The sequence below is a fragment of the Penicillium maclennaniae genome, assembly GCF_028827695.1.
Source record: "Penicillium maclennaniae strain IBT 15551 chromosome Unknown utg000005l:1.0-2652337.0:1.0-2654196.0, whole genome shotgun sequence".
Classification (NCBI taxonomy): Eukaryota; Fungi; Ascomycota; class Eurotiomycetes; order Eurotiales; family Aspergillaceae; genus Penicillium; species Penicillium maclennaniae.
In genome coordinates, this window is record NW_026623217.1 from 1,322,507 (window position 1) to 1,350,362 (window position 27,856).

The 27,856-nt window shown below is 52.0% G+C and overlaps 10 protein-coding genes across 10 annotated transcripts; 4 read left to right on the forward strand and 6 right to left on the reverse strand.

The window, feature by feature from the left end:
* Positions 1 to 3,486: 3,486 nt before the first annotated feature.
* On the forward strand, positions 3,487 to 5,914 carry N7477_005720 (C2H2-type zinc finger protein; the record flags this gene model as incomplete). The annotated part of the gene is made up of 3 exons (XM_056967383.1): positions 3,487 to 3,622; positions 3,677 to 5,723; positions 5,773 to 5,914. 3 exons carry the CDS (start codon positions 3,487 to 3,489, stop codon positions 5,912 to 5,914), a joined length of 2,325 nt encoding a protein of 774 aa, XP_056822137.1.
* Positions 5,915 to 7,111: 1,197 nt separating this feature from the next.
* N7477_005721 (uncharacterized protein) lies at positions 7,112 to 8,178 on the reverse strand (the record flags this gene model as incomplete). The annotated part of the gene is made up of 3 exons (XM_056967384.1): positions 7,112 to 7,609; positions 7,636 to 7,826; positions 7,962 to 8,178. The coding sequence occupies 3 exons, from the start codon at positions 8,176 to 8,178 to the stop codon at positions 7,112 to 7,114; spliced, it is 906 nt and encodes a 301-aa protein (XP_056822138.1).
* A 1,000-nt stretch (positions 8,179 to 9,178) lies between these two features.
* On the reverse strand, positions 9,179 to 10,029 carry N7477_005722 (uracil phosphoribosyltransferase; the record flags this gene model as incomplete). Its single annotated transcript, XM_056967385.1, has 3 exons — positions 9,179 to 9,615; positions 9,700 to 9,802; positions 9,853 to 10,029. The coding sequence occupies 3 exons, from the start codon at positions 10,027 to 10,029 to the stop codon at positions 9,179 to 9,181; spliced, it is 717 nt and encodes a 238-aa protein (XP_056822139.1).
* Positions 10,030 to 10,571: 542 nt separating this feature from the next.
* Positions 10,572 to 11,831, forward strand: N7477_005723 (FluC/FEX family fluoride channel; the record flags this gene model as incomplete). The annotated part of the gene is made up of 1 exon (XM_056967386.1): positions 10,572 to 11,831. The coding sequence occupies one exon, from the start codon at positions 10,572 to 10,574 to the stop codon at positions 11,829 to 11,831; it is 1,260 nt and encodes a 419-aa protein (XP_056822140.1).
* A 178-nt stretch (positions 11,832 to 12,009) lies between these two features.
* Positions 12,010 to 12,526, reverse strand: N7477_005724 (uncharacterized protein; the record flags this gene model as incomplete). Its single annotated transcript, XM_056967387.1, has 2 exons — positions 12,010 to 12,227; positions 12,376 to 12,526. The coding sequence occupies 2 exons, from the start codon at positions 12,524 to 12,526 to the stop codon at positions 12,010 to 12,012; spliced, it is 369 nt and encodes a 122-aa protein (XP_056822141.1).
* Positions 12,527 to 13,282: 756 nt separating this feature from the next.
* N7477_005725 (uncharacterized protein) lies at positions 13,283 to 13,585 on the reverse strand (the record flags this gene model as incomplete). The annotated part of the gene is made up of 1 exon (XM_056967388.1): positions 13,283 to 13,585. The coding sequence occupies one exon, from the start codon at positions 13,583 to 13,585 to the stop codon at positions 13,283 to 13,285; it is 303 nt and encodes a 100-aa protein (XP_056822142.1).
* A 1,894-nt stretch (positions 13,586 to 15,479) lies between these two features.
* Positions 15,480 to 17,261, reverse strand: N7477_005726 (putative DNA-directed RNA polymerase III RPC4; the record flags this gene model as incomplete). The annotated part of the gene is made up of 1 exon (XM_056967389.1): positions 15,480 to 17,261. The coding sequence occupies one exon, from the start codon at positions 17,259 to 17,261 to the stop codon at positions 15,480 to 15,482; it is 1,782 nt and encodes a 593-aa protein (XP_056822143.1).
* A 1,079-nt stretch (positions 17,262 to 18,340) lies between these two features.
* On the reverse strand, positions 18,341 to 20,309 carry N7477_005727 (putative C6 finger domain protein; the record flags this gene model as incomplete). The annotated part of the gene is made up of 3 exons (XM_056967390.1): positions 18,341 to 19,196; positions 19,244 to 19,512; positions 19,581 to 20,309. The coding sequence occupies 3 exons, from the start codon at positions 20,307 to 20,309 to the stop codon at positions 18,341 to 18,343; spliced, it is 1,854 nt and encodes a 617-aa protein (XP_056822144.1).
* A 2,731-nt stretch (positions 20,310 to 23,040) lies between these two features.
* N7477_005728 (cyclin family protein) lies at positions 23,041 to 24,994 on the forward strand (the record flags this gene model as incomplete). The annotated part of the gene is made up of 4 exons (XM_056967391.1): positions 23,041 to 23,052; positions 23,214 to 24,179; positions 24,236 to 24,775; positions 24,836 to 24,994. 4 exons carry the CDS (start codon positions 23,041 to 23,043, stop codon positions 24,992 to 24,994), a joined length of 1,677 nt encoding a protein of 558 aa, XP_056822145.1.
* A 2,044-nt stretch (positions 24,995 to 27,038) lies between these two features.
* N7477_005729 (ubiquitin-conjugating enzyme E2 variant) lies at positions 27,039 to 27,628 on the forward strand (the record flags this gene model as incomplete). The annotated part of the gene is made up of 2 exons (XM_056967392.1): positions 27,039 to 27,172; positions 27,226 to 27,628. 2 exons carry the CDS (start codon positions 27,039 to 27,041, stop codon positions 27,626 to 27,628), a joined length of 537 nt encoding a protein of 178 aa, XP_056822146.1.
* Positions 27,629 to 27,856: the final 228 nt, after the last annotated feature.

The following is a 27,856-nucleotide window of genomic DNA, read 5'->3' on the forward strand; positions in this document are numbered from 1 at the left end:
GCCGTGTTTGCCACCGCCTGAATATTTGTTAAGCACAGTTTCAGTTCAGAAGCGGAGGGGGGTGTGGGCTGCGATTTCTTTGGATTCCGGCCGTTGGCTGAAATCTCAGGCCTGGCCTGGACGAGACGGATGGATTGTCGAATTTGACAAAAGCATTTAATTTCTTCTACGCGTTGGACCGAGTAGGCAGGCGGATTACGCTTATCGAGTCGCGAAACCCAGCTAGCTTGTATTTGGGACGGAGCTTCTCGTTCCTGGTGGAGCTGCTCCATCGGAAGTCTTGCTTTCCCAGGGCATTGGGAAGTTGGGGGGTCCCGACGCCCCAGTCTTTAGCGAAAGTGTATTGAGATAGCGCGCACAATGGGTCTCTTTCCTTGATGGACGTCTCGAAAATCGCACGTCAGAGACAAAAGTACAGTTTGGGCGGTGGGATCAGCATTGGGAGACGATATCCTGGGCCGCCATGTGCATGAGCGGTGAAGATGGTAGGCCATAGGTACAGGCCTCACCGACATCTTGGCTATGTGGAAGCAATTCCAGACCGACCTGGCGTCGCGGACGGAGACGGCATGGAAGTTGTCGGAACGATGGGTCAAGCCCTGGGCTGCCGGTGGCCTCTCATTTCAGGGGGGGGGGGCCCGGCGCCGGGGAAGAGGTTCCTGAATGCTTCCAACGGTACACTGGCGTGCTAAGTGGAGTAGACCTAGCAAGCCGTTCAAGATTTGATTCGTAAATCGGCCGAAATTCGATCCCTCTCGCAGATCCATTATTGGACTCCTCTTCATAAGTTCGGAGCTTACTTCTGACCGCTCTGGAATGGAATGAGGCCTGAACTTGGGCTCCTCCGGTTCGAAGGGATTGGGAATGGGTGGGCCTTGATGAAGTTGAAGCAAGGCGGTCAGGTCACCGCCCTATCGTGCAGCCGCGTCGTCATGAGAGCCTGTTCCTGCTTGGGTCGAGAACGTTGAACAGGAACGGTCCGCTGCATCGGGAAGTGGATCGTAGATGATTCCAACCCTGGTCGAATCAGGGCCTTTTGTTCTCTCGACCCGTCTGGAAAGTGCAGAGCTCCCCGGCTCACCGCCGAGCTAGTGGGCATATTGGAGACGCGAGACGAAGGCCCGCTGAGGCTTCGATGATCAACCGAGAGTTCCGCGACGCTTTCCAGGGTTAGCTTTCGGGGATCGATCCAAGGGCTTTGCATTCATATATTCCAGGATAGGATCCCAAGATTGACAAAAGTACTATCAATGTGAGGTGCAATCAATCCTCGATGCATACTGTACTGTAGCTTCTCCGAGAGGGATCTGCTGCGATGTGCCGTGCCATCCACTGAGTAGACGCGTTTCCCAAGTAACCGCGTCGGTCCCTCTGCGTCCGAGCGGATCTTCGGGCTCCAATGATGCAGTTGCCCCACGGAGGGGAGTCGGGAATTCAAGATACGGTGTGAAGGACACCTACTGTAATTCGTACTTTTACGCAGTGCTGAACCATAGTGGACCCCGAATGCACCCTTTGAACCAAGGCATCGACCAACCTTGGAAGTTGGTTGTCGCCGAAGTGCGTACTTTGTAAGGCTCGATTTTCATGCTCGCCTTGTATGAGCGCATGAGTCTTGCCCCAAACTAGCAGGAGTAGATCAGATGATGTTATAGTGGTCCCTCCCCCAAGTCCCCAAACCCCCGATTCGCGCAGATCACCCTGCAGCCCCGGCAGCTGATGTCTTGACCCGTAGCACAGACATGAACTGTCGTACGCAGCCTTGACTCGTCTTGAAGGGCTTCCAGTTCACAGTTGAACCGCCACAGAGCGGGGCGCCCCGAGGTGAGATGCCAGACCAGTCAAGGTGGGATGGGCTAAATCGTGATCTGTCCTTCGGGGGGGGGTGTGCTGAGACGGCGGGCAGCTGTGGCGCATCAAAAGGGCCGGATCCCTAATTCGACTCTATTTAGAGGAGATGGTGGATCGATCGACTACACTACATGCAACCAACAGCGACGGCGCCCTGGCAGTTCACGGCAGGACCGATCGGGCAGACGGGTACATTATTTGATCTTCCATTTCCATTTTCGCGCACGGAGGATTGAGAGTCCTATACATTCGACACACTATATGCTCACTAGTGATCGATCAGAATGCTAGGGAAATTGCCCGCATCCCTGTCTCATTCTCAGCCCAGGCTATTGCCCGATGTCTTGCTCGGAACTGTGTAACGATCACCCGATCAACCCGTTAGTCAATCTATGATGATGTGCCGGTCGTAGAGAGAGGGGTTTGATGCTGAGGGGTAGCGTGTGCGTGAACCATGGTTACAATGACATGATAAGATACGCGATACAGATACAGATACAGATATGTATAGATCGAAGACAAGAGAGTCCAGACTGGCTCCTCTGATTCCGGGGCAAGACCAAGGTATGATGATGATACCCTACGCTAGCGAAGAGTCGTTGTCGAAGTGCCACGATCGAGACACTAACTCGCCTCACATGCCAGCCACACATTTTCCCCTGCGATAAACAAAGGGCGCCCCTCCGACCCATCGAGCCTTGAGCGAGGGGCCACCTTTGTCTGGCCCACTGTGCCCTCGCGGCAGACAGCGGTGTTATTTCCCACTTGGACCGTCCCTTTTTTGATTTTATTTTACTCTGGGGTTGTTTTCCTTTTTTCCGGATGGATTGTTTTTGTGTGGGATCGAGGCGATCCAGCTGATCCCTCCAGGTCTTCGCGGAGAGAGATAACCATTTAAATAATACTTTCATGTCCAGTGTCATGAAGCAAAATGTTTATGTATCTAAAAAAATAAATTCTAGACCACAGTGTGGCAGTAGCGGCCATGTGGGCACGATCGGGTTGAATATTACGACACGTCGATTCTGTATCGTAAAAGGGGGGCAGTACCGCCAGTTGAACGAGTGTGGTCGTAGGAACGGGAAGTGCGTGGCCGGACAGGACTTGGTAGGTGCACTGCCAAACACCAGCAATCAGCAGCAATCACCGCCTTTGCAGGACGTGTGAGTCCCGCTTTTGCCCCTCTGCGCGACACACGCGTAGTAAGCGATGCTTGGGCCCACGTCCTTCCCTGTCTTTCACCCCCCTCCCTAGCCTCCCCTCCCACACCCCCCCCCCCCCTCTAAGACTTGACCCCCCCCCCCCCCCAAAAGGCACTTCCGAATTCTTCTTTTCTCCTCATCTTCGGCCCCCCCCCCCTCCTCCCCTCCCCTCCCACCTTCAACACTTTCCCCTCTCTACGCGGTGCTTAACGCTCATTCCGCCTTTCTTTTCTTGAGCGTTCCTTTTTGCTTTCCATACCTGTCCGCCTGTGGCTGGACTCCCACTCTGCACTTATTCACATCCCCAGGAATGATCAGACATCCCAACGAACTCCTGTCTTCGACACGCCTACAGAACCGGTGCGAGCTTACTCAGGGAACCATACCACTGCCATCTACCATTTAACGTCGAGCTCGCCTCTATATCACACATATGGCTCCCTCGGCTCCCGGGACGGCCAGCAACTCGCCGGCCAAGAAGACATCCGCCCCCGAGAAGAAATACAAGTGCCAATTTTGCAATCGCGCTTTCAGCCGAAGTGAACACCGCAGCAGACACGAACGTTCCCGTAAGTTTTTGGCTCCGTGGATGGAAAAATTGACCCAACTGACACCTCATCTAGACACAAAAGAGCGACCCTTCAAATGTTTAAAATGCCGGAGCACTTTTGTTCGTCGCGATCTTCTACTGCGTCATGACCGAACTGTGCACGCCAAAGATGGCGGAATCCCCCTTGTCGCAGAAGGACGTAGACGCGGTGGAGGGGTCCAAAAATCCTCATCCGGTCCTTCAAAGCCCTCAATCACTATCGATCCGGCGACGCTGGAGCAGATCGAGGCAAGCAGCGATGGTATGGTCGACCTTGAAACTGCAGCCATGTTGATGACAGACTTCCAACATAAGGCTGCAGCAGCGGCGACTGGCCAGGTTTCCGAGCGATCCGAATCGTTGTCCCCGGGTCGTGGCTCTTTTGAGCCCTACCTGTCCGGCAACGCCACCCTTCCCCAAATGCCTTGGGATACGCTCGCCTCTCCCGCTGATCACGGCTCGATACCCACGTTCGTCGACCGTCACGGCCCCATCGGAGACCTCTTGTCCAACTCCCTTCCCATGTCTGGCAATTCTACCCCGAACGCGCTGTCCCCGTACCCATCCATGACCGGTCCTGTTAGCCCTGTTAACTATCGTCGGTCACCCGGTCCTAGCCAGGCTTTGACTCTTCCCAAGGCTCCTCAAATCGCCGACGAGATGGAGCGCAACTTAGTCGTCGAGCGCATCCAAGGCGCGGATACCCTTGGTGCTCTGCCCGAGACGTTCCAACTTCCGGCCACCACTTCATTGAACCGGTATCTGTCCACATACTTCAATCTGTACCATCCACACTTGCCGTTCCTTCATCAGCAGTCTTTTAATCCTACTACTGCCTCGGCTCCTCTGCTGCTCGCAGTTCTGTCTATTGGTGCTCTGTATACTTTTGAGCGCGATAACTCTTTCATGCTTCACGTGGGTTCCAAGGTCCTGGTCAACCAGTTCCTCCAGCACAAGGACAACTTTGATTCTCGCAAGTGTCCTTTGTGGTTGATGCAGAGTAGCCTGCTAAACATGGTCTTCGAAAGCTGGAGCGGTGATCCCAAGGGTCTTGAATGGACCTGCTCCATCAAGAGTCTTCTGGCCAACATGGTCGCGGGTAATCGCTATCAGCTCAAGGTGCGCACCGAGGCTCGCCAGGGTATCAAGCCTTCTCGGGAGGAATGGATCGAGGATGAGTCATGCCGCCGCACATACTTCGCGGTGTACATCTTCTTTGGTATGCTGACATTGACCTTTAACCACACTCCTGCTATGAGCTTCGACGAGTTCGACACCCTCGAACTACCCTCCTCCGAGTCTCTTTGGAACCTTGACGCGTCCGACGACGATGCTTGGCACCGCAGCGTCGGTGCCAACACTCTCACTGTTCGCGAGGCCCACGACTTCCTGTTCCAGGGCGAGCAGACCCGCTACAGCGCCTTTGCTACCCGCGTTCTCATCAACGCCCTCTTCCTTCAAGTCTGGAATCACAAGCGCAGCTTCGAGGCCCTGCAAGATGTTGTTACCGAGTACAAGCTCCGCCTCGCCCTAGAGACCTGGGAGAGCTCCCTCGAGGTTTGCGAGTCTGAAACCATTGTGGTCCCGCTCAGCACTCCCCAAAAGGGCCATCCCCTCATCTTTAATTCCATGGCCGTCTATCGTAACACTCGCGCTCGCTTGGAAGTTGATCTCAAGTCCATCCAAGAGGCCATGCGCTATCACTCCTCGTACGAGGTTGCTGCTGCCATGACCGTCGCCCGCGAGAAGGTCAAGCGTGGTCAGGAGATGAACAAGGTCGTGCAGCAGTGCTTTGAGTGTATTGAGATCGCGGCCATTCAAGGAATCAACTGGGTTGCCAAGACCTCCGCCACCAACTGGAGTGTCGAGCACCCTCTCTGCGGCCTCGATCTGATGGTCATCCTGAGTCTCTGGCTCTACCGCCTGGAACATGACGACGAGCCGGCGACAGAGGCTGAGCTGGCCATCTACAATAAGGTTCGGAACCTGTTCGACGACGATGCCATCGACGCTTTTGGCAAACTCAGTTCCACCGTCGCCCGTGTTTGGGGTAACATCCTTGACGGCGTGGTTGTCTGGGGGTATGTCCTTCTCCAGTCTTTGTTCTCACTATATACTAACTGCCAATAGAATCACCAAGTTGATGGGCGAATCGTTCAAGCTTCACTCCCAGGCCCTGGTCGGCTACGAAGATTCTCTGCGTGTCGCAAAGGATCAGCCGATCCACGCAGTGCCAACCAAGTCGCTCGCCAGCGTCGGCACTGCGTACTAATCATCTGCAACTATCTCAGAAAAATAACTCGGGCTTTCTTACTCTCATTTTTGGACGCTTTTATTGGGACACGGGAAATCAGGAATGGATATCACCGGAGGACAAGGCAGGTGTTTTTTTTTGGATATGGGAAAATCCTTTGCCGGTAATGCCTCATAGGTGATTCCTGAGTTTCTTTTCGATTTGATTTTGGGTTGCATCTTCCCCTCTGCTTTTTTGCACCAGGGAGTCCGGTGTGGTGTTCATCTTTGTTACTGCTTTTCCCTCGACACCCGGCTGGTCCTGTGTGTTCTCGCACTCGATGGAGTTTTTTATTTTCTCTTTGCTTTTGCTTTCTTTTGAAAGTCTCATCTTTAACCCCTAATCGTGCCCTCAGTCCATTCTGCTTGATCTTGATCTCCTGATACCTTTTGACTTTTCTGCTCTTTCTTGTTTTGTTTCGTGCGCGTTGCCATCTCCGATCTTTGATCTTTGATTGAATTTTTTCCTTGTGGCCTGGGCCTTTCTGGGTCGCTGTCTTTGACGTTTATTGCATGTTTTTTGCTTTTCCCCGTTCACGCGTGATTTATGGTTTGGTTCGATTCTCCGCTCTGCATTGCTTGCATTTGGCTTCTTTTTGCACATGTTTCATGCCTTTATTTCCATGTACTATACGTAATCGATGAATTCAACATATTGACGGGGAATATTCTCACATGTAAACATTTGCACCGAACGATGATGAATACTCTCCAACATGGTACCTTCCACTGAAGCTCTTGTAACACGAGCCGTTGGCAGGTTTCAATTTACGAGCGCATGGTTTACTTCAAGTCACCTCGCAATATTCGAATCTCAGTCACATAACTTAATGAAATTTTGGTGGAATTCTGAATTTCCAGTAGAGAGTACAATTTAAGTAATATTACTAACTAGTCCCGTCAATAATCAACTCGGGCGGGGTCCCTTAACGTAATTTCAAAGCAGGGGCCCTGGGATGAAAACTAGTTAATTAGATGATTTGGCAGTTGGTGCCTAATAGATCAGCGACTTGGATGTTGAGATCAAATCATGACATACTAACAGTCACCTTCGCTTTCTCCGACCATGAATGATGCGGCGATACCTTGGGCGAAATGACTTTGCTAAGATAATATCAAGACATTCCGTCAAAATATCAGAGAAGATGCTGAATATAGACCAAGAGAACCCATGACATCAAAGAGAGAGGACAATTCTGGTGTCAACTTCGTGGGGAAACTTGCACCCCTTCAACGTCTCGTGGGGACACCGATGGCCACTGACACAACGCTCGTCATTACATTGCAACCCCTTTGAACAGGGAGACAATCGGGCAATCCACTTCAGATCAACTACCTCTTGATTAGCAAGCCGTGGTTCATGCTTATGAGTACAAGACTCTCCGTAAAAGCAGGACCCCAATATATGAAATTGGTTGCAAGATTTATGCTGCTTCAGAACCTCAAGTTTGGCCCTCGTGGAGTATTTCAACGGACTGTCAACCCGTTCACCATTCACATTTCTGTGCACGACTAACAGAGAACTGCGAGAAATCAATTTCTGGGTGGGCGGTTTTGTCAGTGGGGAACTGCCCTCTGATACTAGAGGTGATGTTCTCGCTATAGAGGCGTAGTTTGCATGCGGCATGATGGTGTGATGGCTTGTCCGACTCTTGTACTGCCGAATGACACTCTTCTGGATGAATTCTTTGATCGAAAGACGCTAGGGAATGAGGTTGTCTCGAATTCAGATGCCAAGTCTCTCAACTCACGAGGGAATGGGGGTCCCTCTACAAGTGAAATACGACTCGATCCACGATGGGGTCCCAATACACGGGCATAACCGTTATCTGCAGATCCACAGAAAATGATATGTTGACAATGGATATCCCGGAGATTATGCTCAAAATGAGCTAAGGAATACGTTTAGGATCTCTTCATCTTCGGAATTAGGAAGGGAAAATTCTCATCTCGAACCTTCACATCAGAACATTCCTTCCCGTTACCCGCATCTACAAAGTCTCACAGAGGATTTTCCATGTTGAAACCTTGTATAAAATCGCTCAGGATATCCGTTGAGCTCACAATGCCTGTATCGGCATACGTTTTCGCCAGACCAGCCCTAATTGCGTACACCCGAATCTTGAGATGGATGTTGGGGTTACTATTCGAGTTCACCCGTCGAACATGATCTCGAGCAGCCTCGATAAGCGCTTTTGCGGCGGAATGACCACCCTTCTGTCCATCTTGAACCAACTCGTCCATGAACTGCGTTGACAAATCAGTTCAAGCTGGAATCATCAGTGGAAAGGCTCCTGCTCACGTTCATATGGTCGCCATCAACTAGTACTGATACGAAGCTCAACCTCGCCTGTGCGTATAGAGTCAATATCAAGCTAGCGTTCACGGAGCTATTGAGCAAATAGGAACAATCGCAGAACTTACTTTCATCAGATTTCTCTCTTCCAGCTCACTCTCAGACCCTCTTCGTGTCTTCTCTATAAGGCCCGACTAACTTCTTCTGGTCCTCACACTGGTTCTTCTCGTGTCGGAGTACTTCTTTAAGGCTTTGTACGTAATTGAAAAGCTCCTAGGTTCATTTTGACTCATCAGTCAAGTACAGTCTGCATCTATAAGTGAATTACATGCCTCGATCACCTTGTCCTTGGTATCTTCAATAGTTCTGATATTCTCATACCTTTTTCGCAGCTCGTTCAGGTCTAACATCGTGCTCGCTTCCAAGCAGAGAGAATGAGACTGACGCGAGGAAATATAGACAGGATGTTGAGCCGCTAGTCGCTCTGACTGTTCAAATCTGGTGTGTGCCCAATGTCCTACTGCATGTGCATAAAGCCCCGAAATCAGATGCCACGTCAATTTGGGGCGGTGTGCATGCATAGATCCTTGATTTTTAGTACACATGTCCGATTATCAAGAAAGCATTGGCCTAGCTATGGTTGTCTAACCCCCAACCAATTTATACCACTAAAAAGCCTCTCACCCTCCGCCCCGTTCATGAAAATTTGATGAGCTGTAAGATCCCACGAGTAAAGAGAGCACCCAGGAGTTCAGCAGCTTGAATTCCACACATGTATCGAGAAAGGCGAGTGCAGATTGATAGCCCACGCTCTACAACACTTGGAATAGATCTACCATACCGTGAACCAAGACATAGAACATATAGATACGAAACAAGCCAAATCAACACCAAATCTCACACTCTAATAAAATTCCGAAAGAATTTGATACTTATCCTTTGATCTTACTATTTCCCAACTGCAACAAACAACCGATCCCCAATATCCCCCACCCCAGGAACAATCATCCCCTTCTCATTACACGACTCGTCTACGCCCCCAACCCAAACCTCAACAGCATCCTCCCACACCGCCGCCGCACGCTTCACGCCATCCTTCGACACAAGCACACTCAGCATAATCACCTTTTTTACCCCCCAGTCCTTTAGCAGATGGATCGCCGCTTCGGCAGTCGCCCCCGTCGCGATAATGGGGTCTATCAGAACGGCTAGCGAGGCGGCGGCGGTGTTTATAGATGGATCTAGAGAGGCTGGGGAGGCGGGTGAAAGATCGGATCGGTGGAAGGGAAGGTTGTTGTAGTATTCGACTGGTTGGAGGGTCATTTTGTCGCGAAAGAGACCTAGGTGGTAGATGGGAACGGCGGTGGGGAGGAGGGAGTTTAGAGCTGGGGGTTTTGGGTTAGTTTACATTTTGGTTATGGGCTTTATTATGGGTGGGAATATCTGGGGCGATGGAATCGCAGACCGACCTTCGACCATTCCCAGGCCGGAGCGGAGGATTGGGACGAGAGCGAGGTCCGCGGGGTCGATGCCTTGGGTTTCGTATTCCACGCCCAAGGGAGTTTTGTCCTGCTTGTCTCTTTAGATATGGGGTCATTGTTACTAGAGGTGACTTTTCTAACCTTGCCTGTTGATTTCAGCTTCAGGCCTTTGGCAAAGGCCTCGACGCCTAGAATGGAGGCTATCTCATGGACTAGATCTCTCGTCTCGCGAGGACTGGTGCTTTGTGAGCGGAGCTGGGATAGCTTAGCCTGGAGGCATGGGTGGGACGAGACATGGACGTTTGAAGGGAGAGTCATCCTGGTCGGTTGTAGTTGTATTTGGAGTTGGAGTTGGAGTTGGGGGTTTGGATTGAGAGGATGAGGGGGAAAGTAATACGTGAAGGAGGGGGTCTTGATCAATGCTGCACTACGAGCTGCACTGCTTATCACCTCCCCTGTCCAGAATCCAATCTTTGTTCCCTGGTACTTGATCCCAGTCTAATTTATATATTTCTATATATTAATTCCTCACCTCTCTGCTCTTTAGTCGAGTCGTCGTCATGGACCCCAGATCCTCGCCCAAGAGCACCTGGTTCCAATGACGGAGCTCAACCACGGAATGACTCGACCTTTCCAACCTCATAGCATATATCTCCCTCGAGAGAACAACTTGCAGCGACATCTAGTCCAGGACTCATAGACACCGCAAACACCAACTAGATGTCCCACTCACTATCAGCAGTCTTGATACCAAGGGGCTCTTATCAGCTCCACCGCAAACCCACTTCCTAACTCCAACTCCAGCTCCACTTCCGACTTGGAACTTCGACTTCTCATCTTCGCCTCCCGGCGGACTTGCCATGCCTACATCCAGCACCTTTGCCTCCCTCAACGCGCTAGACCCTGAAAAAACCACCCAACCACCTCTCACCGAGACGACCGCCCCTCAGCCGGTAGAATCCACCCCCCGCCAACGCTCCCAATGGCAAACCACCCCTTCCGAGACCGATGCGCCAACACCAACAGCACCTCACCATGACCATGGGATACCCAAACCCTTTCTCCACCTCTACACAACCTCCTACTTAATATTCTTCTCCATTCTCGGCACCCTCGCGCGCCTAGGCCTCCAATCCCTCACATTCTACACCGGCGCGCCCATCACAACCGGCGTCCTATGGGCCAACGTCGCCGGCAGCCTAATCATGGGCTTCCTATCCGAAGACAAGAACCTCTTCCGCGAAGAATGGGGCACCTCCAGTCCTCCGACCCCAACCTCCGACCCCGAACACACCAAAAAACACAAAGCCGTGAAAAAGACGATCCCGCTCTATATCGGACTCACAACAGGGTTCTGCGGGTGCTTTACTTCCTTTTCCTCGTTTATGCGAGACGTCTTCTTGGCCCTGGCGAATGCGCTCCCGGATCCGAGTCTCCCTACTGGTGTGAATATTGCATCCAGGAATGGCGGGTATAGTTTTATGGCACTACTGGCGGTGATAATCGTTACTGTATCGTTGAGTTTATCGGCGCTGATCTTTGGTGCGCATCTTGCGCTTGCCTTGGGACGGTTTACGCCTACTGTGCCCTTTGTGCTGACGAGACGTGTGTTGGATCGTGCAGTTGTGGTCCTAGGATGGGGGTGTTGGCTTGGCGCGGTGTTCCTGGCGATTTGGCCGCCTGATCGTCATGAGGAGAGGGAGGTTTGGCGGGGACGAGTGGTTTTCGCGCTTGTCTTGGCGCCGGTGGGGTGTTTGCTTCGGTTTTATGTTTCGTTGATGCTGAATGCGCGGATTGCTGCTTTCCCGTTGGGCACTTTCGTGGTCAATATGTTTGGCACGGCGGTTGAGGGGATGTGTTTTGATTTGCAGCATGTGGGTGGGCTTGGAGCTGAGGTTGGATCGGTAGTTGGGTGTCAGGTCTTGCAGGGGATGATGGATGGGTTTTGTGGGAGTACGACGACTGTCAGTACGTGGGTTTCGGAATTGAATGGATTAGGGAATAGGAGACATGCTTATGTTTACGGAATTGGAAGTGTGGGCTGTGGACTTGGGTTGTTGGTTGTCATTATGGGGTCGTTGTTGTGGACGAAGGGTTTTATGGAACCTGTTTGTAATTGATAGTCATATTGATACCCTTTATTGTATAATAAATGATAGATACTGCATGACCCTGGAATAACGGGGGTATGTTACCGTTGAATGCCCACTGAACACCATGTACACCGAGTCCTATCCAAATAACCACACCTATAAACACCCACAAACACCATAACATAGAACCGAAAAAAGGTCGGAATCATAAAAGCTCCGCTATCCCAACACCTCCCCGACTCCCTTCAACTCTCTCTTCAGGCAAAAGCAGCCCATCCATCATCTTCTCACGCACCCGACCTCGTCCCAAATGCCCAGTCGTAACACTCGCCGTCGTCCCCAGCGGTAAATCCTCTGGCGCAAGACGACTATGAAACGCGCGCCGACGGGCAAGATCTTCATCAGCATTGCGCCGTTGTTGCGCTTTGCACATGTTAGTTCTGGTCCTTGCTCTTCATGGTCATACATTGACGTGAATGATGCAAGTTGACAGTCAACCAATATGGCATGATATTTCAAAGGCCATAGGTAGAATAAGGCTTGATCTATGCAGTGAAGGGGGAAGACATACCTCGCCAGAAAATAGAATAGATCGCTATAGTGACCAAACACGCGCCGATGAAGGCGAAGGTAATGCCCAGTTCGCGGCCGAGAGAGGAGATGGGGGTATAGGGTGGGTAGTTTGTGTTGGTTTCGGGGTTCGAAGACATTTTAAATACCATTTGTACGTGCTTGGACGGGTTCTCAGAGTCTCGAGCATGGAACTGGGAAGTGGAGGTTTAGAGATGTCAGATCGAAGTGGGGAGGGGCGGGGTCGCGGAGTTGGGGGCGGTTTTTGGACTCGACACCTGGAGTTGTCGAGAATAATTCATAGAAGTCAGTAACTGGACTGGGTGAGAGAATAGCATAGGAAAGAGAATTACAATCGGAGTAGTGAGAGGACAGATGCTTGAAGTCATCACAAACCACAAAAGTGACTCGTCAAGTATCGGTGAACCTTGATCTACGCAAAGAACCCGCTATGAGGGGAAGCTGGAAGCAGCAAACGTTTCAAGTCAAGGAAGTTCTGCCATGCATTGGACTATATACATGGGCATTAAGCTAGTCCCAACCCGGGCAGGTCCCGGGAATGTATTCACACAGACAAAAAAAGGTATCATGTACAACATGCAGCTCTATACTCCCATTGAGGGAATGCAAGGGTGGCTCAGACAATCCCCATGCCCGCAGGCGTGGGATGCAAAGGTGTGAAGAAGTCGCTGAAAGAAAGGTCGAAATGTTCGCCAAAATGGTCCAGATGAAGTTTGGACAATGAAGATGATAGTAAAGGTGGAAGGCAAAGATGAAGGTGAAGGTGAGGTAGAAGCGGATTAAAGATGATAAAAAATGGTCGGAGGGCGCGTCACGTATCGTGTCAGAATCGGATCGAGTAATCGAAGATATGGCGTAGAATCGAAGGAAAAAAAAGAAGCCGCAAGCTAACCCAGCATCACCGCCGCCAAAGCAGTACAGGTAAGTCCGATCGCCATTCCGATCCACGGAGTCTGGCCTAACGAACCCTCACTGCGCGCTTGCAGAACATGTCGCGCCGCGTGCTGTGTCGACCTATTGTCCTCGGATTCAACACCCGGGAATGATTCACGCGCGACAATGTGTTCCGATATTAAATCGACGGGGGCACGCGCCAGGTGCAGGTCAAGGTCCGGAGAGTAGTCGCGGGGTTGTGCTTGGCCGGCGAGAACGACCGGCGCGAGGGCCGCGAGGAGATACGCTGGCCTCATGGCGATTCTAGGTTCTTCTGGATGGAATTTGCGGTGGCGGGGGGTGGTCAACAGCTCGCGCGAGAAACAAGCAACGCCAAGGCGGGTCGCGGTGACGGGGTTTCGAGTTGGCGAGGCAACAGGAGATCTCAGTCGGGGTGGTGAGCGGGCGGCCCCTTTTGCGATCAAGTCTAATTTCTCCCACAGGTGGAATCTGGGATAGGGACGGACACAGCAAGCGTGTCTATAGTTGATCAAGATTTAGGAGTTTCGAGGGGGTGGTGGGATTGACGGGGTCTGAGGGTTTGAATAAGGGGGGGCGGAAATGTAGGACCGCCGGGAGGCTCAGCGCGGACCTTTAAATGAGTATCCACGTCTCAAGGAAACTGGATCCGGGGCAATGCAGTAATGGAAAGAAGGGAATCTAGGAAACTGAAAAAGAAAAAGAAAAAAAAAAAGACAAGATCATGAAAATTAAAATGAAAATGAAAATGAAAATGAAAAGAGGCCCTAGGATCGAACCCACGGCCCGTCAGGGACTCGACTCCACTTAATATCGTTAGTATCGTGACATAGGGGCGCTAATTGGCTCCGTCGCCCGGGTTCGCTCACTTTTTCCCTTGCGCTCATTTCTTGGCCCTTGCTACTCACTAGCACTAGCACTAGCACTAAGCACTAGCACAACCCATCGTTAGCCCGCTCGAGAACCTCATCTATTTCCCCCTTCTCAGGTCGTGGTTCGAGACCTGGGTCTTCAGTCCCCGATGATGAAGTCGGTCATCACTCTGCCTTGGTCCTGCGACCCACACGGTCCTCGATCGACATGGGTCTTTGCTGAAATAGACCCTTGGAACAGTGGGAAATGAACCCCTGGAACAGTGGGTCGCGAAACGGCCAGTCTCACGTCCCTGATTCCCATGGCTCTCTGCATGCATGGCTATGCCCCCGGGCTTTCCATAGCCAGGCTAGAGGGTAGGGGCGCGGCCAACTCGGTATCTGCGCCGATCAGCTGCACTGATCCCGCATCCTGCATACCTGGGGTTTCCAAAAATAAGTCGTGGCTTGCTCGCTGACCGCGTGGGAAGCTTCTAGTAGATCGTTCCTATCCCTAAGCCTGTGAAACCAGGTGCTATCTGTACAGTCGGCACCGGATGATCCGGCTGTGAGGTGTTTTGGCTTTCGCAGATCAAACGGGATTTGGGAGTGCAATGGCTCGGTCGACTTGGAGCACGGGGACCCGCTTCTACTGTCTTTGCGAAGACTGTGGACTGCTTGCAAAGTGTGGGCAATGTCCGCGCCAACGCTACTGGAATAGGGGTAGGTGTATAGGAGATATGAGACGATGCCAAAGTTGAGGGCTGCTGCGTTACTGAAACGTGTGGCAAATGGCGGCGGAGCTCTGGGCAATTTTGGGAGTATCGTGCCGTCGCTTGGCGGATTGGAGACTCCGTTCTGGTCGCCTCGACAGGAGCAGGTTTTCCACTTTTTGGCATCTCCGCGATTTATCTCCGCGATTTAAGGTACTTGCGATGTCTTTCTTTACCTCTCTGAACTGGGTTTAGGAATTTTTATCGTCATATTCCATCATATTGGCAAGATTGTCGAACGGGTGTGTGTCTACTGAGTATAGTGATGATGGCTCAAAATGGTAATTAGTGGGTCTTTATGGGATTTTCACCAATCAAAAGCGCTCACGAATGCTTATTTGAGAAACCGCGGTTCAGCGACGAACAGACTTTGACGGTCACTGTGTGGTGACAAAAGGCACGACAGACACGGGGGAAGAATGTCATATCTATCTTGAAATGGATGGATATTCCTCTCCCTTGATAAGACTACTCTTACAACATGCCAGAACCGTCCTAGCGAAGAAGTGTACTTGTACTCTATGCACCCGAACGCCACCCGGCAACAATCAAAGCATCTTGTCCCAGTTCGGCATGACTGTGAACTTCCCGCTTAGCTGTCCCATCGACCAGGCCTGCTGCTCAGACTCGTCCTTGGGCGGCGCACCCGGCACATCAGGTTCAGGCGATGACACAATCAGTGCCTCCTGCACAAAGTCCACCGCTGCAGCGCGGTCCAGCTCGAAGCTGATGCCGCCCCAGTCCATCGTGACTCGGCCGGACTTGTGAACGTTTAGCTTGCCGGCTCGGCCAGCGGGAAGCGCCCAGTCCATACCGGCGGTGATCACCGCGGGGGTCTCGGTGCTGGGGCCATCGGCATCAACGACCTGCAGATCGTCTTCGGTCTTGACTTCGCCTGGGGCAGTAGGAGCGGGAGCGGGTGTGTGGGCAGAGACAGATGTGACGGAACCGGGGACCGTCAGGTTGGGAGTCATGGGAGGGAATTGCATCAAGAAGAGCTGACCGAGGAGTTTCGGATTGGTAGTCTTATCTTCTTCGTCTTCCTTTTCGTCTTCTGCGTTCTCGTCCTGTGTCACGGCTGCACTCTCGCCTTCGGCTTCCACCGTTTGCGTCTCGGCGGGTGTATTTTCAGTCGTAGTATCAGGCTTCTCGGGCGGCTCGTAGAACAAAAGGTTCCGCACATGCTCCAGATCCTCCAGGTGTCGATCGTATTCATCAATCTCTTCCTTAGTACGCAGCAACGCCCGCGGGTCTCGTACGACTTGCTCGGGTTCCAGCGAAATCGGGTCTGTTCGTCTGGGCTTCGGCTTCTGGGGGGAAGGAGGCACCTTCCGACGCACGCGGACGTTCTGTGCAGGCAAGAAGCCATCGTCCTCAGCATGAGGGAGAGCATCGACCATAGGAGCATCGTGGTCGTCAACCGGCTCGTTCTTGACACGCGGCTCATCCTCAAATTCCTCCACGGGAGTGGTCTCGCCCTGCTCGGTAGCCTTCTCTGCCTCGGCCTTCTTGCGTAGTTCAGCCGACCGACTCGAGCTAGATTCCATATTCACACTGACAACACGCTCCTCATGCTCAATGCGGTGCACACGGAAAGGCAACAGGCCATCCCGCTTAGGTCGATAAGGTAACTTGCCTTTGACATCCTGAGGCAAATTCTCGTAATCGTCATCATCGTCCAACTCATTGATATAGTTGATATCAAGCCTGCCTCTGGAATCATCCTCGTCCGAATCATCGTCAAAAGTAGCCTGTCCTGCAGCACCACTGACCACAGAGCGCGTGCGATCCCGACCACCACCTCCATATCCACCGCCACCACCACTTCCACCCCCCCGGCCCCGATGAGCACCGCCCATTCCGGACCCGAAAAGTCCACTCGCGGCCATGCCAGCTGGCCCGCCCCGTCCACGGAAATTCCCACGTCCACCACGTCCACCACCCCTTCCGCGTTGGATCGCAGCTTGCTCTTTCAGACGCTCATTGTGCCGCTCAGCCTCAAGTTTCTCAATCGCCTCACGCTCTTCCTTGCTTCGGCGCCCGACATTCCGCGGCTTGTATTTCAGTGTCGGTTTGGCCGGTTCACCGCCAAGCGCGGACGGTGGTCGGGCCTTGGGTGCAATACTTCCGGAACCGCCTCTTGTCTTCAGTGACTGCAGTCGTTGTACGGGTCTGGAAGGACCGGGAGTTGCGCTCGCAGATCCAGATGCAGATGCGCCGCGCTCAGGCGCATTCTGACTGGATTCTGCGCCGGCCCCGGGTGTGGGCGTTGGCTCTGAGCCCTCGGATCGTCGCGCTGCTGGTCGTCTGGTACCAGCTTTGGGGGGCATATTGAGGAGATGTGCAGGCAAGACGCCGTTGGCGTCCTGCTAGTCGAATTTGAGGTGAAGTAATGAATTGCCTAGCACATTGGCTGTTGCAGGGATTTGGGAATGCTTTGGAGAGTTTTTCCTCAGCAAGTAGGAGAATATAAGGCGGTAGTGTGCTCAAGAAATGTCAATTCATGCGGGCAAAAAAGTTGCAGTATTCGAGGCTCAAAAATAACCGCGGGGCCTTTTTGCCGCTCTTTACCGTCTTCAAAGCTGTGAGTCACATGACTTGATGGAGATTCCACAGCTTCACCTTCACAAGCACTTAAATTTGGATCGCCTGAATGTCAGTGTTTGAACCGGACGAGCCTCATGGTAATCTCATTGTGAGCTTGGGAATATCTCTGCATTGCATGCGTCTCTGCGATTCTCTATGCCACCACCACCTAGCTCTCCATCTTCATGCCGGATCGAGTCAGCCCAGCCCCACTCTATGATGTCTTGACTAAGCACATCCAAATCCAGAGTTAACCAGTATCACCTACAACTAGCATCTATTGACGGCTGCCGAAAAATATAGATAGACGAAAAGATTCAATTCCCAAACTACTCATCAGAAACAAAAATAAACCCATAGCACCTTATACAGCCAATGTCGAACACACAACTCTGCCTCCCCCGAAATATATATCTCACTGCAAGGCAGAGCCAACCTCCAAAGATGTGAACCATGAACCACACCACACCACACCACCTGAGCATCCACCACGAAATCCGGCAACAGCAAGATGAACAGAGAACCAGTAGCATTGAGTCTGAAAGAGTGAATGGAAGTTGACAGAAAAGGTAAACCCGCAATGGACGCCGAAGAGAACACTGAACAATCAACCCGCTGGACTTTGTAAAATCGGGGGAGAAGGGAATGTGGAGATAAGTCGAATATAATGAGTGTCACGTCCCATCCGGGGTCAAAATGTAAAAAGATAGAGAGAGATAGAATTGATGGTGACGATGAGGGATCAGGAATGAAAGGGAGTGAGGATCAGGACAGGGTGCTAGGAGGGAGGTAGATCCGTGACGGGAACGAACAGGATATTCGACTAGCGTTTCCGCTTCTTGTTCTTGTCTGCGATGTCTGCTGCCGTCATGGGTGTTCCTGGCATCGGGGGCAGCTCATAACTTTCCTCTGATGCGTCGTCCTTCTTCACTGGAACGCCCATGTGGCGCCCGTATCGGCCCTTGCGTCCATTGCCCTCGTCTTCACTGACGCATCCTTCAATTCCGATTCCGGCGTCCTTGCAACGCCCGCAGGGACGTTGGCGGTCACAGCCCTTCTTACTCTTTCGGCAGCGTTGGCAACGGGGCTTGGTGGAGAGGTCCTCTTCGTCGGCGCCAAGCTGGTGCTGGAAGTTGACGGAACCGCTGGAGACCTTGCGTGATGAGCTAGGGCTGAGAGGAGGCATGGGCCCGACGAGACCGGGCTTGTCAGAGGGCTTGCGCGGCAAAGAGGAGTTCTTGCTCTTGCTTTGCTTAGCCATAGGCTTCTGGCTACGAGCCTTGGCGGAGTTGGGGCGATTCCTAGGCTTCTTGGACTTGGGAGCGAACTCCTTGTACAATATGTCTTCCTCACCCTCGCTCTTGATGCCGTCGTCAAGGCCGTCGGAGCTATGATCACTGCTGTCGGCACTGGGGAGGATATCGTCCAAACGTTTGTGGTGGCGCTTGATAGCACCTGGAGGAAGCATTGGACTTGAGTCAAGTCTGCGGCGAGCCGGCAAGTCATCCTCATCTTCGCTAAAGTCTTCTCCGTCACTGGTAGCGCCAGTAGAAGAGGCGGCATCAGCAGCGCCGCTGAAGGCATCATCAAGCGTTGAGGCTGATGTGCGCCCATGTGAGAAATTGGATGCATCGCCGAGGCGAATCAGCTGCATTGCGACGTCTTCATCGGAGATGCAGCTTGCGATAGTGGGGTCGGGGGTAGGCAGGATACCAGAACCACTTACTCGCGGGCCGAATTGCTATACGGTATGCGGTGCGCATGGTCCGGAACCATGGGTGTCGCATACACGCTATTACGCCCTGATTGATTTCCGTATTCGCTGGGGCCGTAGCTTTGTGGCGACGGCAGCGCCTGCTGATAGTTATAAGGGCGATGGGTAGGACGAGCAAAAGGTGAGCCAGCACCTTCCTGACCGATGGAACGACGCTGAGGAGAGATGGAGGAGGTTGAGGTAGTGAGAGGGACTTGAGGAGGGACAAAGAGAGGAAGTTCCTTGAGGAAGAAAAAGTATTAGACGAGAAAGGAAAAAAAAAAAATCGAGCGCACAGCATCACACTTACCGAGCTGTCAAACTTGGGTCGTTTCCGACGACCATCTTGCAGTATGTTTTCCATGCTTATTTCAGAGCTTGCGAATGTATCTCCTCGCGATTTGCGAGTATAGGTCGACTCAGTGTCGCTCAACCCGGGATCCTCATCAGGGTAGCCGCCGTGAATGCTTGAGCCCCGGCTTTTGATGCCACTACGAGAAGCCTGCTTGTGTTGAGAAGCACTGCGCAGACTCCTGTTCGATGGCGAAGTGCTGCGCTTGCGTGCGAGCCGTGAAGATGGGCGAGATGGCTGGTCGAGGACCGGCGCCATACCATCAACCATCTGGAAGGGCTCACCTAGGCTTGGGCGCTTGCGCTCGGCGGGGAAGCCGCCGTAGAAAGAATCCCCAAAAGGTTGAATGGGAATGACTCGTACATATACGGTCATGTTATTTTTCAAGTTTTCGTACCTGGCGATGAGGGTTGTCCCATGTTCGTCCTCGAAGCTCACCCCACTGGCAGTGCCGTCGTAGATGCCATAGAAATTTTTGACTGTGGTGACGATCGAATCCGTTGTATCGTGAGGGTATATTTGAACGCGCATTGGGATACGAGCTCGAACTTTGGAATTCTCGTCTAACAGAAGCTCGAAGGCGACGTTCTTGGGCACCGGGCTTTTAAGCGACAGTTCTCGGGAGACGTCTGCCAGAACCGGATGGTCTACCAGGGCAGAGGGCCCTTCATGCTGGACTGCTTGCATGGCGGGCAGGTCCAGGATAGGACAGAATCCTCTGCTTGCTATTCCGATAACTGCATCAACCCACTGTTCGTGTGTGATAGAGGAAACGGATGACGGGACCCATGACCGGGTCTAGGTAGAACATGGGGTGTAGAGGGGTAAGGGAAAGGGAGTGACCCATCAAACCTACCACAGTTATAGAATTCGAGGTTGCTGGATGGTGGATGGACCACCACCGAGGTTGTTGATGTCGAAGTGTGTTGGACGCAGGGCTTTTCGATGGGGGGGAGGGGAATCTGCTTGTCGCAACCGAGAAGTCGGGAAGAGGCAGAGTCGGCAATCTGGGAGGGAACCCACCACCAGTGTCAGCACAATGCGATCCCAGATAATCAGATTCGCAAGGAGGATGATGGAGGATGCTAGATGATGGGTGGGTGGACGTTTGCTAGCCGAGTTCGACCGACCTTGGGAGTAGGCTTGGGGGGAGAACGAGAAGACTCGGATGAGGATGGAGAGCAATGTAGACACACCTAACACAGACCACACCGATTTCAACAGGGTCGCACGTCTTCAGGCGGTTCAAGACGAGATCGGGGACTGATCGATGGGTTCGGTTGAGGGCGTAGGCGAGGGGATTGTCGTCTACGAAGCGCAGCGGCTATGTCAGCGGTGACTCCAGTAGGCGAGATGAGGCAGGAGGCGGAGGCAGAAGCGCCAGAGTAGAGATAGAAATACATACCTGATTGGGCAGAGCCAGTTGTCGTGAAAGTGTTGGATGAGCGAAAGTTAGAAGGTTGAAGTGGGTGCGTACGATGGTTTCACCTAAAGCGAGAAAACGGCCTGCCTGGGTCGGTGACATGGCGATTTGCGCTTCCGGCGCCCGCCATAGCAGCCGTCACATTCCAATTTTACGTCGCAGAGCTTCTTTCAAGCTTGTAGATTCATCGTAGCTACTTTAAATCTCGACTAGAGGTAAATTTGATGCAATCTAACCTCTATCCTCCAGGACCGGGTATTTCGCAATGCGCAATGCTGTCGCAACCCTCATGCCTTTGCGCCAAGCGCTCTGTTTAACCATAGTGAGCGGTATCGATGGAAATTAGACTCAAATTAGTCTGCGATGTGATGAATGCGCTACATTGTATATTTATGGGGGTGGACAACAGCATCTGTTGAGCAGCGCACAGCAGGTACCTTGTCGCCTCCCCCTCGACTGACTCCGGTGGACATTGGGACCAAAGACGAATAGCAATGACTCCGAGTACCCTACGTGGTGTGCCTTCTCGAACGTCAGTATGTTTTTCATGGGACTTAGCGCTAATAAAAAATGGTGGTCGCACATTGGCGACGGCGGGCATCAGCCATGCGACTCCGGCTATCCTTGTCGCATGGTAGATCCAAAGCGCCAGAGCCGAAAGTCTAGATCTTGCGACAAGCCTCGTGCCCTAGCAGCTACGATGAAGGGCAAGCGCGGGGTGCAGATGCAGGACGTCGAGGACCCCTTGAAGGAAGAATAGGACCAGGAGAAGCAGTAGATGTCGCGCAAAGTTCCGAATCCTATTGCCAGTATCCTCGAAACCGGAGTATGAATAGACAGCCAGTGCGACCATCGCATGACCGTCGTCACAGCGTGTTTCGCATGATCTGCAGGCCGAGTTTACCCCTCCTCTCGGGAACTACGTAAGTGCAAGAAAGGAATTCTCGTTACATGGAATTTCCGTTGGAACCTTGCAGACTACCAGAGTACCCGGGGATCCTCGAGCATTCTGCGACCTTAGTGCAGGAACGTGGACTATGAATTGAATGGTCGAGAATTGCCTGTGGGAACGTGCGTTTACAAAATGGGCTCCAGACCGAAAGTCAACGCAGGAGCAATGGGAGCCAGTCAGGGTCCCCGAACTGAATTGTGCGAGACCCCCGCACGGCGCCCTCGGAGCGGGAACAATCGATGCCCAACTCGTCGCAAAGATGGGCGAGTTCGGATGCGCTTCGGCTGATCAAAGGCTGCCAGAACGTTTACCGCTCGATCCGGTGCTGGCGGTGTGGATCACGTGGGTCCGCGTGCTAGCGCGTCTGGGGGCCACTTTCTAGTGAAAGTGGCGATTGCGCCCACACCGATCATGAGTTTAGCTTGTTTTTGATCGGTATTCTTCCGTGGGGTTATCAACTTGTCCAGGATAACTTTTTGCAAATCATAAAGAAATGGCGGGGCGGTGGTGCACCAAAATGTTTAATTCCGCCGATGGAGGGAGACGTGACGATAAGATGATAACGTCATAGATAAGCCGATAAGACAATGGTGACCGCTGGAATGCTGACATAAGACGGTCAAACAGTGCAAAAGAAGAGCCCCTAGCGTATTGTGGTATCGGTACTGTCATGTTGTACTGAAATCTCCATGATCTGCGCAGGCTTTGCGAGGTTCAGGTAAAGCGACTTACTTCAAAATAGGCTCGAAACGACATATCTTCTCTCTGAAATTTCGAAATTGTGGTCTGAAACCATCTACAGTGCGCTTGTTAAGAAGGTCACCGCGAGCTCCACAGTGCTGATTCCCCGGGCGACCCTTGTAACACGAATACAGCGTTCCAGGGCGAGTCCTGCGGCATTCGACTGTTTGTTTTGCCCCCATTGTCCAATTAGACGCCAGGGGCCCACTCGCACCTTGCTCATCCTCAACGAGCAAAACGTAAACAATTCCTCTCTTCCTTTCTCTCATCTACAACTCGACAACACCTCGAGACTCGCCATTATGGATGCGAAGGTACGTGTGATTCCGATTTGCGCGACGATTTCTTTCCCTCAGCTTCGATTGCTTTTCCCCCTCGTGTCGTGTTTGGTGTACTTGTGCCTGAACTCGACATACTTCACATTGTCGCGCGCAGGCAACCATTGTTGCCCTTCCAAAGCTGATTTGATTCTTAGCCACAGCGTATTCGTGTCCGCGGGGATGAAAACATGCCGCCCACCACCTTCCAGGCTGGCAAGACCATTCACCAGCGCAATAAGTCCACCCCGGCGTTGAGCGCCATGGCCTTGAGTGTGAAGAATGGTGCTCGTCGCGCGTTTGGTGACGTGAGTAACACCAAGGATATGACCCGTGCTAGCCGTGATGACTCGGCTCTCGGAAAACCTGCCGCGAAGCAGGATGTCAAGCCGGTCCTCTCCCAGCCTGCCCAACGGCCAATGTCAATGTCAGGTCTGAAAGGTGTTCTGAATACTGTCACTGCAAAGCCGTCCAATCCTGCTGGAAAGGCGCAGCCGACTGTGAAGAATAATAATAAGCGCAACAATGTCATATTCCGGGATCAACTCGAACCTGTCGTCGAAAAACCAATGACCAAAGAAACTGCCCCCGTCAAAGAATCATCCAAGGAAAACACCCACGAAGAATGGAGACGCGATCCCGCACGGACCGAAAGTGCCCCAACACAAATCGACGCTGATAAAGTTGCATGGATGGAGGAACAGAACCTCAAGGAGGAAGCCGCGCGTGAGGTATATATCGACCATGGCCGTACCTCTCCAGTCTACTCAGATGCCACCATCTCCGATACAGAAGAGGCCAAGGAAGACCTGAAGGATGAGGTCAAGATTGATCTGAAGCACGTTGCTGAAGTCACCCCGGAGCTTGAAGCTGAAGCAGAGGAGTGGGAGGATGCAGAGGAAGACCACGCACCTGCTTTCCACTCGCGCACCGAGAACACTACTGGCGGCACGACCACCATTATTTACCCTAAGATCACGGCAATCACCAAGCGTGAGATGCTGCGCGCAAAAGAGATGGTCGAATCCACTCGCACTGAGGAAGATATCCTGGAAGACTTCTATGACTCCAGTATGGTTGCGGAGTACAGCAGCGAGATCTTTCTCCACTTGCGGACTAAGGAAGTAAGTCAATTCTATGTTGGACATGACCGAGTCGCCGGCTAATCCAACCCGCACAGATTTCCATGCTTCCCGCTGCTGACTACATGACGAATCAGGCCGAAATCCAGTGGAGTATGCGCTCCGTCCTCATGGACTGGCTAGTCCAGGTGCACTTCCGCTTTGCCTTGCTGCCCGAGACTCTGTTCCTTTGTGTGAACTATATCGACCGCTTCCTCTCCCGCAAAATTGTATCTCTTGGAAAGCTGCAGCTGGTCGGTGCCACTGCCATCTTCATCGCCGCCAAGTATGAAGAGATCACTGCCCCCTCTGTCCAGGAGATCGTCTATATGGTCGACGGTGGCTACACTGTCGACGAAATCCTGAAGGCTGAGCGCTTCATGCTTACTATTCTCAACTTCGACCTTGGCTGGCCCGGTCCCATGAGCTTCCTTCGTCGTATTAGCAAGGCCGACGACTACGACCTTGAGACCCGTACTGTCGCCAAGTACTTCCTGGAGCTCACCATCATGGATGAGCGTTTCGTTTCTACGCCTCCCAGCTTTGCCTCTGCCGGGGCTCACTGCCTGGCTCGACAAGTCTTGGGCAAGGGATACTGGGTATGCTTTCTTCCTTATGCCATGACTTCTACTCCTGCTAACCTTTGCTTCTTGTGCCAGACACCCGCACACGCATTTTACAGTGGTTACCTCTACGAGCAGCTTCTTCCCGTGATGACTACCATGATGGAGTGTTGCGAAGACCCTCAGCGTCACCACCAGGCAATTTTCGAAAAGTACTCTGATCGCCGCTTCAAGCGTGCTTTCTCTCTACGTTGAGGCCGAGATGAAGAGAGGATTCAAGCTTCTCCTGCGGTATCCCTCAAGGACGTTGATCGTCTCGAGGGATTTGCCAATTACTGAAATCTTTCCATTCCAACGGAGCCAGCCACGATGATGGCTCACGCATGACCTACTACGCTCTTTACCTCGTTTCATTGTTTCATTCATCAGTTTGCTTTCTGGGTTCGGATGGCTTCGGAGTGAATGCGGAAACTGGGTATCAATCGGTGCTTCTACTCTTTTTTTTCTTTGCTTTTTCTTCTTTTCTGCCTTTTAACCCCTCACGACATCGGGATGACTTGACGCCATGTTCTAGATGCGAGGAATTCAACGGTCGGCAGGCGTTACGCGCATGGGGTATGCTTTTTTTTTTCTCGGCGTCATTAATTCCCCATTTTCTTCTTTCCCATGTTACCCCCATGACGATACATACTCTTTTCTGTGATGAGCACTTGCGCATTTGATTTTTCGGCTCGACTTCCACGGGGGGCAGCCCTAATGACGGTCCTTTCTGGCCTGTTTTCTTGCACATCGCATGCCACATACGATCCCTTGACCAAGTACGCTTGCATCTATTGCTAGCGATTCTCACTGCTAGACGATATTGCATAAGGAATAGTTTTAGGAATCATGAGTTATGGCAGCATTTTCCCCCTGGATCTAGTTGATCGTACTCAATACACCAGACTAAGTCTGAATTATGTGAGCTCCATACAAAACAGCCTTCTATGGACCTTGATGACATCACTGCCTCGGCCCTTACGGCTAAGATCAGTACTGCCATGGCCTTTCCCCATCTCGGCTGTCAAAGTCGCCATAGTCCCCAGTGGACCCAAGTTTCCGACACCCTGATATTGGAATTCCGGACCGGACCTGAGTACTTTGATTTCTCCGAGCGTCTCTATCTGCATAGCTCAACCTACTCCTACTCTTAAATTTTTACACCTCATAATCTTGGCAGAAATACCTACAGACCGCTAATTCCAAGTTTTGGTAAATCATCCCCACAATATGGAGAACAACAGTCCCTGAACCACCCATCTCCGCCGTAACTAGCATGATATATCATGGTCCATTAAAGTTCCACTCCTCAACTGTTGAGGAGCCCCAGTAAAGCACCTCAAGACATTGGCTGTTCGGCCCTCGGAAATTGGCCAGTCCTTCCTTTCCAATGACAGCTCGAACCGCAAACTCACCATCTACGCCCTCTTTGAGAAGTGGATCAGCTGACAATGTTGGCAATGTTTTACTCTCGTACATAGATCTCAAATTAAAGGTCAATATCCTAGTCCACCGTCTACGTCACGGTATAAGGATGAAGCACTAGAGACCGGCTCACTTCTTAGTATTGGGCTCTCTCGCTTTTATGAGCTATATTTGCTCTTGACGCTGGCATGCCTCAGAATCTGGAGAAACTGAAGGTTCAGGCTTCGCAGGATGCTACGTCGAGTGTTTTGGAGTATCTGTCTACGGGTAGACATGGTATTACGCTTTCTATGACTCTGGGGCTTGCGTATCCGAATTGTTTTGGACGTGTCAGTCGAACGAGTGGGTATTTCAGCTTGAAGAAGCCCAGCCTTTGCATCGGGCTTCTTTCACGGTACCTAGGAAGAATGAGAATGGCGATGATCCAGTACCAGTACAGGGATAGAAAGTTGATAGCGCGAGGGTCGGGAGAGGGTCTGTTTATGAGGCGGGTGACACAGCGATGGATGTGCTTGCTGGGATGAAGGAGAATGCGTGTTGTGCCGTGGTCTGAGACTAAAAGAGTTATTGGAGTTTACAATTGAGATTGGGGGATTTCTTTGTGTTTGTAATGCTAATATCATCAATGTTTCAAGTATTTTCTCTTCATGTCTGCCTTGTCCTTACCTTTACTCTTAGCCTTACCTTATCCTTCCCCATTAACGCACTCAGCATGTCTCACACGCCCTTTCCAACCAACGCTGGGCTCAGCATTCGGAGAGATTTACTGAAGCTCCAGCATCCTGAACATCAGTCTACTAGTGTTCCAAATTATCTTCCTTCATGCCCTTCGATAATGCCACCCCCATCTATCGCCAACATCCCATTGAGCTCTCCAGTGACCAATCCAGCTAACTTCGAGGCTCCTCCGCCATATGCGCCCAAGATGCCTCGATTCATAACTCGTGAGGAGCGACTCGAGTTCGAGCAGTACAAGATCTTTATCGTCCCCCAAAATAGAAAACATCACTAAGCTGATATAGGAAGCAAATGGCAGAGCGAGTCTTCGGCGGCCCCCTCGCCACCCCCAAGAGTCAAGACCAAGATCTCATTCACTGGTCCTGTTGGGTTTGGGGCATGGCGGGCTCTGCCTTCGATGGCATGACGATTAGCATGCAGTTATCTTTCCCCAGCAGTAAGTGTCCACGACGAGTGACTTATGAGTCTCTCATTGACGGCAGTCTGCAGACTATCCCTATGTGCCGCCCATCTGCGTCGTCTACGCCCCCCCTCCCCCACCCTCATATTGATGATATGAACAGACTGTGGTCTCGCGTCCTGAGTGGTCCTTACTGGAACCCTGAGATGACTGTGGATATGGTGCTTCAGCACGTGAGACTCGTTCTTCAGCACAGGTGTCCTCACAACTCGTCGTGTGCTCTGTGATGTATTATGAGAATCAAGAAGACCCTGGGAATTTACGATGGGCGTTACGATAAGGAGCAAGATTTCGATGGCTTGATTTGGTGGAGGGAGAGGGTCGAGATGGCTTGCGTTTTGAGATCATGATTTCGCCTTCATGGGCAATTTGCACTTTCTCTTGGTAAATCCATAGACGAATTGATTTACATTCAACGAAGTATCCTGGTAACGAGGCTTTCTTCAAGAGGATGA